The sequence below is a fragment of the Patella vulgata genome, chromosome 4 (genome assembly GCF_932274485.2).
Source record: "Patella vulgata chromosome 4, xgPatVulg1.2, whole genome shotgun sequence".
Classification (NCBI taxonomy): domain Eukaryota; kingdom Metazoa; phylum Mollusca; class Gastropoda; family Patellidae; genus Patella; species Patella vulgata.
In genome coordinates this window covers 3,299,541-3,317,830 of record NC_065882.2, presented here as the reverse complement: position 1 = coordinate 3,317,830, position 18,290 = coordinate 3,299,541, and the positions used below count along the sequence as shown (strand labels likewise).

At 39.3% G+C, this 18,290-nt stretch overlaps 1 protein-coding gene across 3 annotated transcripts in view; it reads right to left on the bottom strand.

Moving 5' to 3' along the window:
• Nucleotides 1-1,202: 1,202 nt before the first annotated feature.
• Nucleotides 1,203-18,290, bottom strand: part of LOC126819685 (adhesion G protein-coupled receptor L2) — a 75,388-nt gene continuing 58,300 nt past the window's right edge. For 2 of the 3 annotated variants that reach the window (XM_050547863.2, XM_050547864.2), the window contains 9 exons: nucleotides 16,497-16,617; nucleotides 13,889-13,992; nucleotides 12,267-12,369; nucleotides 11,304-11,457; nucleotides 10,294-10,360; nucleotides 9,212-9,278; nucleotides 8,554-8,654; nucleotides 7,242-7,410; nucleotides 1,203-5,920 (listed from right to left, as the gene is read on the bottom strand). In XM_050547863.2, the coding sequence (XP_050403820.2) occupies nucleotides 5,762-5,920; nucleotides 7,242-7,410; nucleotides 8,554-8,654; nucleotides 9,212-9,278; nucleotides 10,294-10,360; nucleotides 11,304-11,457; nucleotides 12,267-12,369; nucleotides 13,889-13,992; nucleotides 16,497-16,617 (1,045 nt within the window). In that variant the 3' untranslated portion in view covers nucleotides 1,203-5,761. The remainder of the gene's footprint in view (nucleotides 5,921-7,241; nucleotides 7,411-8,553; nucleotides 8,655-9,211; nucleotides 9,279-10,293; nucleotides 10,361-11,303; nucleotides 11,458-12,266; nucleotides 12,370-13,888; nucleotides 13,993-16,496; nucleotides 16,618-18,290) is intronic. The other variant, XR_007679721.2, reaches the window with a different exon arrangement.

The following is an 18,290-nucleotide window of genomic DNA, read 5'->3' as shown; positions in this document are numbered from 1 at the left end:
ATAGCACGTGCACGTTGTATCATAAGGCCTGTCATTGAGTCAACTGGCGTGGTTTCGATTCCCCGGTTGTACGTGACAAGGAGTAGAGACGGCTGTCCAACCTCGTGGGTTTTCTCCCGGTCCTCGGGTTTCCTCCCACTGCTAAAGACCCCTACGCACAAGCGAATTATTGAAATAATTCCCAAAATGACCTAGTTTGTGTCGAGTGGACGTTAAACCCCATTTCTCTCTCTCTCTCTCTATCAACGGGTGTCCTCGGATTGACCTTTTAAAGAGTCAATGTGGAAGAAATGAACTGAAATGAAATGGGGTTTAACATCCTACTGTTCTGCTCCTATACTGGGCTAATGAAGACGGGCATACAGTGTGCTGAGGGGAAAGGGATCTTTTACGTGCACGCCAATGTATACACCTGATCTCGGTTTTTCGTACCATCCGAACGACTAGACAGCGGTTGTCATCCCTCCGTCCTGCACCACTGACAAGGGGAAACTACATCGGAAAATCCCTATGAACTTTCTCGGCCAAAGCAGAGATCGAACACGCAACCTCCAGGTTAGCGAGCCAGCGTCTTACCCATTTAGCCACCGTGGCTCCCCAATGTGGAAGAAGGCTAATATATACTTTTATTATATTTAAAAATTAAACAAAACGAAGTGCTCTTTAGATATTATTTGGATGATTAAAACCAATGTGATTTATCGATCAGGCGATTACAAGAAATCAAAGATTCCGGAGTGAGATTAATGTAAATTCATTTGTCATTTGGTAAGAGTGTGGCCGTAAAAGATTTTTTGTGTTACTATGGAAATGAAAAGAAAGATACGTCGTTTTAACGTCTCGCCAACACCATACTTTCCAATTGCCAAGCGTTATTTTACGTCTACCGCACCGTGTAGACAGGTTTTTGGTCCCACCCGAAGGACTACGCAAAACCTTTGCTTGTCAGCGCCACCTCGGACAAGTGGGCCGGTTTTTGGCCGGTTTTCACCAAATTAAAAAAATTCTAGGCAATCTACCAGCAGGGCTACCAGGTGTGGCTGTTTTTAGTTATTAATGGCCATATAGCGTAGTCGACTTATGAATGAATATTGGCCTATTTAAAGTTATTAATATCCTGTAACGTCGGGCCTCCCAAATTGGGCCCCACATTTACTACAACCGGCCCTGAGAATGACACAATTAAAACGAACTCACAATAATTCATGATCTTTGAAGACAGTTTAATAGCAAAAAACAAATTTTGTCAAACAACACATAACAATATAAATATATTTACTATGGATTTTACTCGTTTCAGCCGCATTTACAGTTGGCAAGAGCACTGACATCCTAATGCTGCATCAGTTGTTAAAATATTACATAATTTATACCATTATAAATAGAAACAGAATGTCCAGGTTTCAAACTTGGCCAATTCAAAAGTTTACTTTATAATTTCAAATGAAAAGAGGCTTAATGCTAGGTTCCCAATATCACGATTCGTGCCGCGATTAAAATCGTGGAGTAATCGTTGTGATCCTATCAGGGCCCTGTTTCTCGAAAACTTAAATAAAGATAAAATTTAAATTTTAGTAGATACTTCAATTTTGATTGGCTAAGCACTAAAATCAATCTAATATTATCCAATCAAATTATTAAAATTGGATTTATTTTTGTTGAAATTTCGTGAAACATGGCCCAGGTCTTGTCATATATTGAGGTCAGTTGTAGTAATCGTGTTGATCGTCTCGAAACGTGTCCGAACGTATCCCAAGGTATCTACACGTAGCAGATCGTTGACTCAATAGAGACTTTTGGCAAGCGTAATTTCCTGGTCCGTATCGCGTATCCGTATGGATTTTGCGTGTGACGTCATCAATATCTGTGTATTTCTCATACGTGATACGGCACACGGATACGGCAGCACGTATGGAACGGCTTTCATACGGAAATGGTCCGTATAACACTGTCGTCTTTTTACCGTCTTTTTTGCTACTTTTAGACGCTGAAATGTTGCATCATAGCGTTTTTATGAATCTATGTGTATCCTGGAACACGAAGGTGTATATTTGATGTGATTTTAACAGTGATAACGACTGCAATTTAATCATTTTTTTATGGGTTTTTATCGGAATTTTCATATTTTTCCCGCCTGTCTGCATACTGGTTGATCTATGGGCTAAACTTTCTGAAATGATACATTAGTGAAACCAAAAATTGCTAAAATCTGCCAAAACTCTAAAACTACATCGACGCAACGTATCACGTATATACGATACGGATACGGGACACGGATGGGAAAAATCCGCTTGCCAAAAGTCTCTATTAGGGACACACCTATCGTAACGCATCGTACGACAGTGGGAGCCTGACGACAGTGGGAACCTGGCTTAAAGTCCTAATAATTTGCACCAACTGGGAAAATGAGAATTTTCAAATAACCTGTAGGCCGATATACTTTAAAAAAAGGGGCAGATAATTCACAGAAAAATGCCATATTTTCAGACCATAGTTTCATTATTTTACTTGGATGTTTGATTACCCACCGGATATAAACACATGTTGCGTGAATTCAATTCAACATATAGAATATAATATATGTATCTCCTTTGACTAACAGGAGTACGAATTTCTACAACATGTTGATAATATCAAATATGCCATTCTGTGTTTAAAATAAGAATATATTTTGTGTTGCCTGGCAACAAAACATACCCACCAGCAGCTATATCGCACATAAATTAAAGGCTTGGGTGAACTACGATATCTAACCAATATACTATCGATAAGTTTTTACTGGACGACTTAACGGGCCCTACAAGATTCAAAATGGCTACCTCTCGGCTTTCTTTATACATCCCTCAGGGACTCTGGATGTTCGAGTCCACAAACTGGGTCAAGTCGGGACTAGCATTAGGGGAGATAGAGAAATGGAGTTTAACGTCCACTCGCCACAAACTGGGTTATTTCGTGACTAACATATGGTTCAATTTTATTTCAATAATTCGCTTGCGCGTAGGGGTTTTTAGCAGTAGGAGGAAACCGGGGGACCCGGAGAAAACCCACAAGGTTGGACAGTCGACCCTAATCCTTGCCACATACAGGCGGGGAATCGAAACCACGCCATTTGACTCAACGACAGACCTTCTAATACAACGAGTGCGCTAACCATTCGGCCACCCAACCCCACGACTAGCATCAGGTAAATCTTTACTCATTAATTCGCTTACGCGCAGGGATATTTAGGGACGGAAGGAAACGGGGGGCAAATCCCTTGAGGTTAGGCAGACGACACTACTTGCAACTTACAGACCTAACGCGCACGCGTTAGACGAGCCAACCATCAACCACATAACGATTAATGACACGTTTTAATAGAGAGGTGGCCATTCTTGATATAACCGTTCAAAAATAGATGATAACAAAATGTCAGTCAAATTACTTTATTCTGTTCTAAGTTTGGACTAGAAGTAGGCATCAACTGTCTCCGCACCGTTTCCGAGAATTGCCGATAGTTTGATTTACATACGATAACTCCGCCCAGATATTCTCGATTAATTATCAAGTAACATTCTCAATGACTACGGTACTCTCGATTGGCAGGTCTTTCATCGGCAGTCTCCGGTAGTGATGTCAGTGATTAATGGTAAATGTTAGCTTGGTCAGCTATTTAATGATTTAATTATTAAACGGACGGCTTTTCAAAGCGAAGCTGTATCCAAGCCATTCGAGGATCTACAGGGTTGATTTTGGGCTTGGTATGTAAATAAAGGTCTGATTAATAATTTCTGTAACATTTGAAGCCTAAAGAAAGACTTGCAATAGGCATATTTAGCTCTTAACTAATGTATCTTTTAAAAAAAAGTTCTTCGAACCGACGTAAGAACAGAACTTGGAGACGACAACATAACAGATATGGCTATACTAAAACATAGGCCTACATCGATGATACAAAACGTACGGATGACCGATGGGAGAATAGCCATGGACGAAAACAAAGTAATTTACGACTACATTAAAATATTGACGCGTATAAAAACAAATACATAATACACTTAAAGACCACTAAGTTGACATGAACATAACAATTAAATGATATATTTACACGATAAAAAATAAATCCCCACATATCTATATTTCGTTTCGTTTCTTTGTACGTTGGATAAAAGAAACGAAACGAAGTAGGATCTGTGTTTTATGGTGGTTAACAAAACCCAAGGAGATTTGTAACCCATGGGTTATGTGTGATATAATGCACAGTATAAATATATACCCTGAATTTAACCATGGTCTTTTTCTAAGTTTTGAACAAAGTAAATAAGATGACTTAGTATAAACAATGATTGAAACATGTGAATAAACGATAACACAAAACATTAACAGACCATTGGACTTGTCCACAAAACCTAAAATAGTTTAAGAATTCAACCCTTTCACTGGTCAACGATTGTGACTCAAGCTTCTCATTGGCCTAGAGTTAAAGTTTGCTCAAGGATTGTGCCTCAACCCGTTCACTGGCCAAGAGGTAAAGTTTTTTTTCAGGGATTGTGTCCCAACCCTTTCACTGGCCCAGAGGTAAAGTTTGCTCAAGGATTTTGTCTCGACCCTTTCATTGGCCAAGAGGTAAAGTTTGCTCAAGGATGGTGCCTCCGAGTCTATGAAAAAGCAGAATCCTTCCACTATTTTCGGTTTGTTTCATATAATCACAAGAATAATAAAGATAGTCTGTTAGTAGAAAGTATTAAATTGAGACATCTTAAATTCTAATACAGATTGTAAGTTATATACCATAGAATATGTACAGTCAAACCTTTAAATAACGGTCACCCAATGGAATGGTTTAATTTGACCTTTGTATATAAAAAAAGTTGTAAATAATTAAAACTAATAGGAAATATTGGTTTAAATACAAACTCCAAAAGACGACATTAAGCTCATCTCTGGTCCTCTAATTTTAAATTAGCACGGAACAGTAGCAATGCAATTTTGGCAGTATATTAAGCAATAAATAATTTGTAGCACTCAAATCGACGCTCGTCGCTCACCAATCAGAACTCTTTTACTCTTTAAAGAATAAAATATTTTAAAACAGTTGGCAGTGAATATGAAAACATTACACTCGGTAGACCCCATGGGATAGTGCCAGTGGCGTAGCCAGGATTATGCTACCGATGGGGCTGAGGACCGAACCACAATTGCCTACTACCCTTATTGAGGGTATATAGGTGCGCCCATGCCCCCTATCACCACACCGCCTCGCCATCAGAGGGCACTATCCCAACTATTATGCAGACTTAGTAAAGGTTGTATACAATACCACACGTGGTGATTTAATCTTTAGACACAACACGTGGTGATTTAGGCTTTAGATACCACACGTGGTGATTTAAGCTTTAGATACCACGCGTGCTGATTCAAGCTTTAGATACCACACGTGGTGATTTAAGCTTTAGATACCACACGTGGTGATTTAAGCTTTAGATACCACACGTGCTGATTTAAGCTTTAGATACCACACGTGCTGATTTAAGCTTTAGATACCACACGTGGTGATTTACGCTTTAGATACCACACGTGGTGATTTAAGCTTTAGATACCACACGTGGTGATTTAAGCTTTGTATACCACACGTGGTGATTTAAGCTTTAGATTTTGTGTGAAGGTTATATATAATACTACACGTGATGATTTAAACTTTAGATACCACACGTGGTGACTTAAGCTTTAGATTCTGTGTTGGAGTTTAGTGAAGGTTATATATAATACCACACGTGGTGGTTTAAGCTTTTGATTCTGTGTTGGAGTTAGTGAGACTATGACTGTGACTAGGGTTGGACATCTCATACGATGTTCCTTGTTTCCTCATCAATGAAGCTGTTTGAGTAGATGAGGCTGGTCGCTTGGTGATGTGGAATATTCTTTTGTATTCCTTGATCACCTGTAATTAGAGAATAATATACATTTTACTTTCCTCTATATATTAAATTTAATACATTCGCCATTATGTCTGCGATATCACTTATGTGGAAGCAGACGTTAAACACCAGGTTACTACTACCTACTTCGCCATTATGACTATAAGATACACAGCATTATGTACACCCTGTATTGCCAAAAAATTGCATTTCCAAGATTAAATTTAATACATTCGCCATTGTGACTATACGATACACAACATTATGTGCGACCTGTTTGGAAACACCATAGCATTTCCAAGAAGATAAGAATTACATTGGAACATAGAAGAATTTTCAAAGGAACAATGTCGTGTTCAAAAGACAACCTTTAGCCTATGGGTAACCACAGCGACCTATATATATATATATAATACATCACATTACATGGAAAACGATCATGACACATGGCATTTGTAGCCCACTAAGAAAATATTTCCTATACAATGAATTATTCAACTTGCCAAAACTGAAATACTTTATGCACACATTTCATATGTTTCATACCAACTCGAACTGAAGAAATTAACCGAGCCTTGCCAAGAAATAATAAGATTTAATAAGTTTTGAAAGACAACAATCCTTATTAAGATAAAGAGACTGGTTATAATATAGTCGTGGATAGTGCGCATGACCAGGTGAGTTTTATTTGATTTTGAATCTTTGCAAGCAAGTAAATGAATACCAGTTCTCTTCTGCGGCAGTATACCAGAAATCAAAGATCAGTCAGAACAGAGCTTAGAGTCTCAAAGAATGGTTTTGGAAACTTAGATTACAATCCTTTTGCTTAGACGACATTCAAGATACTTGTATTTAATTCCAATACATAGTATTATATATAATTAATAGTTTTATTTTGAGAATTAGGAATCAGAGATAGAAATTTAATGCTGTCACACAAAAACTGGGGAAAGTAGTTCAAGAAATAAGCCAACTTTCAGATATTATAGTTTCATCTGAATACAAAATTTATTCTTACATTGATGAAATTTGCTGCTGCAATAGAAAAGCAATTACTGTAATGTTTTGAGAAAACCAAGACAGCATTTGTGTACATACTCATTCTAAAATGTTCAGTTGGGCGTAGAATAGACATTTGCGTTTCAAAAAGATAAAAATAAGAATCTAAAATAAAGAAATAACCAAATCACAAATTTCTGAACATGATATTGTTTAAGAGCAAAGGTTGTATAGAACAACTGTTAAGAACAACCCCTGGGGGCAACTGTCCATTGGAAAATTAACACCAGCAATTGTTTCTATGGATTTAAATTGGAGTTCCGCTAAATTACTTAGGTTACATACCTTTTTGTTTAGTATACAATGGAAACAGAATATAAATAGCCCCTGAAGACTGTTGAGAATAGTGAAGATATATGCCAGAGCAATGGTCTCCTGAGATAAGAAGAAATATCCAAACACCCAGGTCAAGCCAAGTATTACTTCTATTGCCATCGCCCCTTGAATCCACGCTCTGTAAAAAATATAATCTCAAATGTCAATACTGCGAATATGTCATTAATTGCTGGAATGTACTAGGCGCACTTGTAAAACCGAACGGCATTATATATATACATATATACACACCCTTTCAACAGGGACAATTTTAAAAATGACGTTTTTTTGCCACAACTCGTCAAATTGAGGTACCTGTATTTCTTAACTCAATACTATGAATTTATATGTTTCATTAAATGTTGGAAATGAAATGAAATGAAATGGGGTTTAACGTCCTACTGTTCTGCTCCTATACTGGGCTAATGAAGACGGGCATACGCCATACTGTGTGCTATGAGGGAAATTTTGCCCGGACAGCGGCACTATCGCCTACTCTTATATCGAATTCCAACTGCCAACGGATCTTTTACGTGCATTCCAATGTATACACGGGACCTCGGTTTTTCGTCTCATCCGAAGGACTAGACAGCTGTCCTTATCAGGCCCTCGGTCCTGCACCACTGACAAGGGGAAACTACGTCGGAAAATCCCGGTGAACTTTCTCGGCCAATGCGGGATTGAACACCCGACCTCCAGGCTAGCGAGCCGGCGTTATAACCACCTAGCCACCGTGGCTCCCCATTAAATGTTGGACTGTACATCTTGTTTTATTTGTAGTGCGAATGGGATTCTACAGTTATATTTCACATTTAATTTTTACTAACTTTGTAGCAAATCCTGTAAAAGGAGATGCTTTGACCGGTAAAAAGGTCATGCAATTGGCACCTTTAATGGATATATGCAACAATCTCCGGATTTTATAACTGTGTGCACAGCTGGACTACACAATTTTCACTTAAAATTTTATGCCGACAAATATAGGATTTAGCAATTTAACCTGATCATACTGGCTTACGGTCCTCGACTTACGTAAACAGAACGACACATGGTTTTGTTTAACATGTTGGAAATAAGATAAGTGGGGTTACCGTCCACTCATCGCGACTAAATATGGCAAATCCTCATTTCAAGGGCGGTTGGCAAACATCCTACATTTGCATGTACTCCTTGCCTTGTGCAATCGCCATGTTTGCACTGGTAACAAACCTAATGTCCGCCTACAAAACCCTTTACTAAAGATGATGAAGAAGGAATAGAATCAAATAATATAATAGCTTACCTCATGTTATCGCTACTACCGTTTTTCTCCTTACTATTGAACACATACTCAGAATGACGACAAACCGTCGACATGGCATAGACCAAAATCACGGCATTTACCTAAAAACAATTATTTAACAATAGTTTTAAAGGAAATAATAACAAACAATTAACATTGTTCAAAACAATTAATTGTAATTAATGTGATCTTGTAGCTAAAAGATCCTAGTTTCGAAATTATACACACCATAACATCACCCAACTAATGCTACATTCGATAAATCTCGTTTTTCGGTGGGGAATCGAATTCGTAATCGCTAACACATCGTGTTTCCTACTCCAGGGGATCTGGGTATCAGCATGGCGACTTCACGAAGACGGTTGGAAATTACAACACATTAGTTGGTAGCTATTAATTAGTTAATTATTTTTAAAGGATGTGTGGGTCAAATTGAACGCGCGATTGAATATATCTTTTAAGGTGACCTCTATATCCAAATTAAGGGATAGACACCGAATGCATCCCAGTCGTAAACATTATTTCCCAAGGGTGAAGAATGCGGCATAAGGTAAGGGCCCATATGTTTACACATTATTAACTGACTTCACTCACACACAACTTGTTTACAGGCTCATCAGAAACAAGTCGGTTGATCTGAACAAATTAAAAGCCTTACCAGAAGAACAACGGCTACTGGACCAGCAAAACTCCAGATAAAATATCTCTCCGTCGTCAACCAACAGCTGAAAGATAAACAAAATATGTAACAATATAATGCTTCCTATTCCTCAACTTGAGTTTTTCAACAAGAATAAATAGTGGGCTTTCTCTGTAGCCGTCTATGAATTTGGACATATATAATCGAGATGCTAACTGTCCCAAACGCGGTAAAAAAATGTCTACTTTTTTCCAACATACATCTCAAAATTAGATCCATATATTCACGACAAAACGAGGAATCAAACTCTCAAATCTAACACTTCTGCACCAATGGGTTAATAAAGACCAGCATACGCTAATGTCCCCGTCAGACCGGGGTGGCGTCCTTACTGTGCTGTTGCGACCGTACGGCGACCAGAAAATGCACAAGGTCGCCGGCAAACGTGAACACAACACAAGAAAATGTCCCAAAGAATTAACAAACTTGAAAAACGTCGCATTCTCACAGCTTTCCAGGTTAGATCGCAGAAACTTGGCGTTTGTTTTAAATATGCTCAAAACAGACGCCGCGTCTCGGCGATCATTGGCGACCATGGAGACCACAGCACGATAGCTGGCGTTTCTTCTACGCTTATGGCGATCTTGAGGCGCTTTAAAACCAATTTCCGTCGCCGTAGCAGCGCAGTAAGGACGCCACCCCGGTCTGACGGGGGTATAAGCAGTGTGCTGTTTAAGGAATTTCAAGATGTCAAGGGATCTTTACCATGCTGTCAACGGTATACACCGGACATCTGTTCGAGGCGATGTTTATTTGCAGAGTTTACAGTTTCCGAACATTTAAAACGATGTACGACAATCAAAATGTTTGATTCTATTTAAAGGGAAAATTATCCCACAGTGGCATCCTTTTACACGCCACTTAACCCCTTAGAGTTAGTTCCCTTAGTCTGTTAAAAAAAAGATCCACCGTGATTACGAACACACGGTTCCGAACACCGTCCGTCCTGCATCTCAGCCAATACCGGAATGGAAGTCAGAACATCCCGATTAGTGATCCACTGTGGCCCTATGATTTATGAGGAAGAAAGAATAACTTACAATCTATCAGTACCATAACCTTGATAGAAAACACCAGCTGATACAGCTACGATTGCTAGTGGAAAACCTACAAATAGAAAAACTCAACATTTTAAAATCTCCCTCCTGGTAGCATTTTCCGGACATCTTTCGTGGCTTAATCCTGTGTAAAATGTACTCAAATAGATTTTTTTTAACATTTAATGACGAACACAAAAATAAATATTTTCATCCAGATATACTTCAAAAACCTCTATTTATTTTTCAATCTGATTAAATTACAGATCTATATTTCGTTTCGTTTTTTTTATACTTTCGATGGCCTACACTACATGAAGATCTGACAAGTTGTACTCGAAGGTCGTGTCAGGGGTCGCACGAACGGCTTTTGATCCTATGGCGTCAGACATTGATTAATCAATCAGCTTTTGACGTTTCTTGTGGTTTATCCACAGTTCCCTGTATTGCACGCCAAGAAATCGCCGTAACAGACTGTTTCATTTGCTTATCCCTCACTTCAACCAAAACGCCGGTAATATGACAACTCTACCAGAAGGAAGGAAAAAAGTTAATATTGTGAACTAATTAACTCACACCGATTTCATCCCTCTCAGTGATTGTAACGGCTTAGCGACTATTCACTGTTGATCAGTGTGAAGCCATTTGTCACACAATATTAATTAATTCTTCGTCTTATTCTTGAACTAGTAAATCTGATTTATTTTCACTTTCTTTTATCCGACGTGGTTTCCCCTTGTCAATGATGCAGGACGGAGGGCCTGACAAGGACAGCTGTCTAGTCGTTCGGATGGGACGAAAAACCGAGGTCCCGTGTACACATTGAAGTGCATGTAAAAGATCCCTTGACAGTTGGAATTCGATATAAGAGTAGGCCGTAGCACACTGTATGGCGTGTGTCCGTCTTCATTAGCCCAGTTCGGAGCAGAACATTAGGACGTTAAATCCCATTTTATTTCTTTTAGTTGTGGACTGATACAATAAAGTAAAACACGACCGTATATTTGACTTACCGTATCCTACAAAATAATAGTAGGGTAATCTGGATTTAGAAGCATCAAAAACTTGTACTAACATACAGACGATATGTAGACCTTCTAGTAACATCCATGTGAAGGCTGTTAAGAAGAAATAATGAAGGAATCCTGCTATAAGACCACATGTTAACTGAAATAATAGAATAATTTAAATAAATTAATACACCCATCTAACAACTTCGGTTCATTATCAAGATCCCATATTAACTGAAAAAATAAAATCATTTAAATAAATTATTCAACCATCTGAAAAATAACAAATTATCACCAATATATCACAGAGAGAAAGAGAGAGAGAGAGAGAGGGGGGGAGAGAGAGAGAGAGAGAGAGAGAGAGAGAAATGGGGTTTAACGTCGACTCGACACAAACTAGGTCATTTGTGGGACTAACATATGGTTCAATCTTATTTCAATAATTCGCTTGCGCGTAGGGGGTCTTTAGCAGTGGGAGGAAACCAGAGGACCCGGAGAAAACCCACGAGGATAGATAGTCTTGCAAGGAAAGTTCGTAGTCCTTCGGATAGCACAGAAAATAGGCCGCGAGTATACCAATTTAATATATTTTGGTATATACATCAACCTATTATAGTGGTAATGCCATTTCTCGGATTTAATGATTTTTGTGTTTCCGTTTCCATGGACAAGTTTTTGGTATACAAGGTTGTGGGTCATTAATTCACCACTATCAAGTGCAGAATCACCAAAATGCATGTTACTGAAATGCAATGAGGTTTAACGCCCAACTTGTCTCTGTCTAACCTCGTGGGTTTTCTCCGGGTCCTCCGGTTTTCCCCCACTGTTAAAGACCCCTACGCGAGTGGACATTAAACCCCCCCCTCTCTCTCTCTCTCTCCAACTTGTCTGCACGCTTGACTAATCCAGACAGGAAATAACATGTAATAAAACCAACATTATAAACATTATTTAAAATCGACCTACCTTGTCTCCAGTTTTATCAATTCCAACTAAAAACAAAAGTTCGGCAACAAACAAACAGAATACCAAATTCTTATGTATGGAGTTTCTTTCTCCCTGGATAGCACTGAAAGACAAGTTGAAATGTCAGTTTCATGATATTCGTCTGATCAATAGAAGATGTCTGACACCTGGTAGGTTTGTGAGTATATCAAGATGCGATATAAAGGTATCTATAACATATACCTTTTTATCTTTTCATCGTTTACTAGCACAACCGTATAGCTGCACTACGGTAAACAATGAAAAGATAAAAGATATGCCCAGACAAAGTGATTTTAACACTGGTTTAATAACATTTTAAAGTACTTTTCTCTCACCTGGAGAGCACGTTAGAAACAAATATCATTATATATGGTAGATGGACAAAATACAACAATTTATAGATAGTGACACGGTAAGCTCCGCCCTTTCGCCTCTCGCAGACGACCGGCATCACGGGGACCATTTTATGTATAAATAATGATATCTGATATTTGTAGATGTATCTTGGCAGGAGGACACCGGTGAAACACCCTTCATAAAAGGTTTCTGATTATCAAAAAAATTAAAAGACACGTCATGATCTAAATGTAAACAATTACACCAACCATAGATTTACCGTTGATGTTATACATACGTATACAATTTCACACACCGTCTTCTTTATATTATTGACATACTTATTCAACAAGGACGTTATCAAATATCTATTTTATTTTTACACATGTGACGGCATTAAGGAGCATAAAAGGTCTGACTATTCATTTTCTTCGTGCAAATCAGTAAGGTGTTACATAGAAATAGAAGATGTCAAAACAAACGTCCTCCAGGAAAACGCGTTTTCGGCCGTCAAATTTTCCAAATATTCGTGGGGTGGTGGGCCGGGGTGGGAGGGGGCGGGGGCTACACGGTAGGCTCCGCCACTGCGCCTCTCGCCGTCTGCAACCCGAAATTTTTTCAGGAATTTTAACTTCTGCGCTCACCTCTAACATTCATAGCGCATGTACTATGTCATCTGCGGCGTAGGGTTTTTTAGCAGTGGTAGGAAACCGGAGGACCCGGAGAAAACCCACGAGGTTGGAAGGCGTCCCTACTCCTTGTCACGTACAACCGGGGAATCGAAACCCCGCCAGTTGACTTAATGAAAGACCGTATGATACAGCGCAGCGCGCACGTGCTAACCATTCGGTCATCCAACCCCCCCACACCCAAAAGAATAAAAGCTCACAAATGTAGGTTACTCTTTATGATTTTATTGCCCGTTTCAGTTCAGATCGGTGGGCTCAGCAGGCAAGCCATTTATTGTGTTTTTTGCGGAGAGTCTATGAGGCCCACCATTATAAGGAGGCGGGGGGTGGGTGGTGGAGGTTGGGGGAACTTAGATTGGTGGGCTCAGCAGGCAAGCCATTTATTGTGTTTTTGCGGAGAATCTATAAGGCCCACCATTATAAGGAGGCGGGGGTGGGGGGGATGGTGGAGGTTGGGGGAACTTAGATTGGTGGGCTCAACAGGCAAGCCATTTATTGTGTTTTTTGCGGAGAGTCTATGAGGCCCACCATTATAAGGAGACGGGAGAAGATTAAAAGAAAGAATAATGTATTTACCTGAAACAGTTGAATGTGAGAAAACAAATAACTAAACAAACAAGTGATATAACACATCCTACTATTGTTATATACCTCAACATGGACGAATGTACATCAGTCATCTGAAATACAGGTATACAATATTAAACACACTGGTCAATAGAGAGAGAGAGAGAGAGAGAGAGAGAGAGAGAGAGAGGTTAAATTCAATTTCAATAGTTCGCTAGCGCTTAGAGGTCTTTGGCAGTGGGAGGAAACCGGAGGACCCGGAGAAAACCCGCGATGTTGGACAGGCAACTCTACTCCTTGTCACGTACAAGTGGGGAATTAAAACCACGCCACTTGACTCAATGACAGACCTTACAATCAAACGCGCACGCGAAATAATTATGTTTCATTACTGAGCAACGCTTCGCTCTGTGTTCTCAAGTTTTTATCTCCAGAACATTTGAACAAGAGCATCGCTAACGCTGCAATATACGTCCACATTCCAGCTTTGATTGATATGGTACTTTTTAAAATGAAGAGAATGAAATATGAAATGGCTGTAATATGATCAGAGGCAAAGAAGGCTAGGCGTCGGGTTTGTTTTGCCAAATTTACAGACAAAATACTAACAATAAAGTGGGTGTGACACTGCCCCAGGAGGTCGGGGCAAGTATCAAAATAAATAGTTGCTGTCTTTATGGTATAAGGAATAAATATGCACATTTCAAGATGATCCATTCAGAATTGCAGCCTGTAGACGATAAATACAAAAACTGGGCGTGGCTCTGCCCATGGGGGTTGGATATGGAAACAATATAAATAGGAACCATCCTAAAGGTCTAAGGAATAAGTACACCAAGTTCCAAGATAATCCATTCAGAATTGTGGCCTTTGTCCGTTAAAGGCAAAAATAGGGCGTTGCTTTGCCCCTGGGCGTCGGGGCATTCACCAAAATCAATAGTTGATGCCCTTAGGCTCTAAGGAATACATATGCCAAATACCAAGTTGATCCCTTCAGAATTCCGGCCTGTAAACGATAAACATAAAAATTGGGCGTGGCTCTGCCCCTGGGGGTCGTGACATGCAGTTGTCGTCCTTAGGCTATAAGGAAAACATATCCCAAGTTCAAAGACAATCCATTAAGAATCGTGGCCTGTAGGCAACTCACAGAGACACAAAGAAAAAATGGGTGTGGCTCTGCCCCTGGGGGTTTGGCAATCACCAAAAAAATAGAGGTCAGCCTTAGGGTATAACGTATAAGTATAAACAAGGCATAGCAGGCTGTAAGTGACATACAGACACACAAAAAGAAAATGGGTGTGGCTCTGTCCCTGGGGGCTGGGCATTCACCACAAACAATGGGGATGTTCCTTAGGATAGAAGGAGTAAGTATGCAAAGTTTCAAGGTGATACGTTAAGAAATGCGGTCTGTAGATGACAAACAATGAATATAAGAAATGGGCGTGGCTCTGCCACTGGGGGTCGGGCATGCACCAAACACAATAGGGATCATCTTTAATTAGGGTATAAGGAATTCATATGAAATTTTTTCAAGACGATCGATTAAAAATTGTGGCCTGTAGGCGACACACAGACACACAAAGAGAAAATGGGCGTGGCCTTGCCTCTGGGGGTTGAGCATGCACCCCAAACGATATAGGGATGTTCCTTAGAGTACAGAGAATAAGTATGCAAAGTTTCGAGATGATGCGTTAAGAAATGCGGCCTGTAGACGACAAACAAACAAATACAAGGAATGGGCGTGGCTCTGCCCCTGGGGATCGGGCATGCACTAAAAACAATAGGGATCATTCTTATATAAGGAATAAGTATGTAAAGATTCAAGATGATAACTTAAGAATTGTGGCCTGAAGGCGACACACAGACACACAAAAAGAAAATGGGCGTGGCTCTGCCCCTGGGGGTTGGGCATGCACCCCAAACGATAGGGATGTTCCTTAGGGTACAAAGAATGTGTATGCAAGATTATAAGTTAAGAAATGTGGCCTGTAGACGACAAACAAACAAATACTAGAAATGGGCGTGGCTCTGCCCCTGGGGGTCGGGCATGCACCAAAAACAATAGGGATCTTCCTTGGGGTATAAGGAATAAGTATACCAAGTTTGAAGAAAATCCAGTAAGAATTGCGCCCTGTAGGCGACACAAAGACACACGAAAAGAAAATGGGCGTGGCTCTGCCCCTGGGGGTTGGGCATGCACCCCAAACGATAGGGATGTTCCTTAGGGTACAAAGAATGTGTATGCAAAGTTTCAAGATTATTAGTTAAAAAAATGTGGCCTGTAGACGACAAACAAACAAATACTAGAAATGGGCGTGGCTCTGCCCCGGGGGGTCGGGCATGCACCAAAAACAATAGGGATCTTCCTTGGGGTATAAGGAATAAGTATACCAAGTTTGAAGAAAATCCATGAAGAATTGCGCCCTGTAGGCGAACCACAGACACACACACACACACACACACACACACACACACATACATACATACACACACACACACACACAGACAGGGGCGACGGCATAATACGTTCACATTATGAATGTGGACGTATAAAAATCAATCGAAGAAAATCCAAAATCTTAAACTTTAATGTTGATAAGCATATACGCTATGTTACCTCGACTCCTTGTACGTCCATTAATATGGCGAAGTTTGTTAGATGGTCGCATTGACAGGTTGTCTGACCGGCATCTGTACTGACCACTTCACAACCATCCTGAGACCAAGTTCCAACAGCCCTGAAAGTAATTTATAAAAACAACCTAGAGTTTTAGTCAAAAAACCAAAATAAACAGCAATATTGAAACACTGGTATTAAGATTATAATATTAAAACACAGATCTATATTTCGTTTCGTTTTTTTATACTTTCGATGGCCTAAACTACATGAAGATCTGACCGGTTGTAGCGATAGATCGCGTGAGTGGTTATACGAGCGGCTTTTGACCCTATGACGTCAGACATTTGATTAACCAATCAGAGTTGATGTTTCTAGTAAGATACCCATAATTCCGTGCATCGCACGCAAGAACTCGCTGCAACGGATAGTTTCATTGGCTAATCCCTCACATCATCCAGAACGATTATATAACAACTCTTCCAGATCCTAGTGTAGTAAAGACAAGTAAAATATTGAAATATAAAAAACGAAACGAAATAGGATCTGTGTTTTAATCAGATTTTTATCAAACTAGTGGTTTACAGATCTAAAACTGTTACACAGAATTCCGGTGACATCTAATAGACAATCCGTTTTCCGCTCAATTAACCATTTGATTAACTGTACAGCCCAGCGGACGCTTAGAATTATCCCCCGGATCCACTCATTTCATCTGATATGTAGCAAATGGGTATCAATTTAGCTTTTAATTCAGTAATTCATATCGTTAATGGGGCATTATGGGAGATTAGATAAAGAGTTGGCAGTTCTCAAATAATAGTTAAAAACTAGATAATGTAAAGGGAATTTGCTGAAAATTTCAGTCAAATTGATCCACTCTGAACGAGATATTGGCGATTAAATTTTAGGCCTAGCCTCGATCATCATTACTAAAGCCGGTACGATAAAAAACAAAGTCTCGATTATCCATTTTTACGTTTAATTATTTTTTAAAAGATGTATTCCAATCCGCTAAATATCGCAGGCTAACGATGGCATCGAGAGTTGATTATGGTCTGGATAGGTTAATTAATGTCTAATTAATAATTTAGATAACATTTCAGGCCTAAAGAAAGATCTGCAATAGACAGATTTAGCTCTTGCATAATGTATGTTTAAGGCTGTTTTTAATAGAATTTATATTAAATGCATGTGCTCATACGCTGCCTGTAGTCTATTCAATTTCAAATCAACCCTTTCGCTGACAGATTAATGACAGGCGAAACGACCCCATGAAATAAAAGACATACGACATATAAATGTTTTGGAATTTTATGTTAAAATGACATATCTTTTTTACGGATAGTTCTGAAAAAATGGACAAATTATTTAATATGTAAATACATCACATTCCCGCAATCAATCATTTCGCTATGACAGCTTCGTGTGTTTTGAATTATTTTTTTCGAGGCCGACACAAAAAGTTAATGAATTTCTTGTGTTTACGTTAGACATCTGGCAATAACAAACGTCAACTTTAAAATGCTAATAGGCGAATTGCACAAAGTTTATCGCTGTTTTAACATATCTATCTCTAACTGATAGTACAAAACTACACATGGCTTGCATATATAGCCTCATCATAAAACGTATATGGAAGTTACGGATTGTTTGCACAAACTATCTCTCTGAAACATCAGTAGATGTATGGATGGCCGTGGTAACCGACCGTATAACGTCTGTTCAATGGTATTTCAATGTAAATAACATGGCTGCTAGTAGAGAGAGAGAGAGAGAGAGAGTTTAACGTCC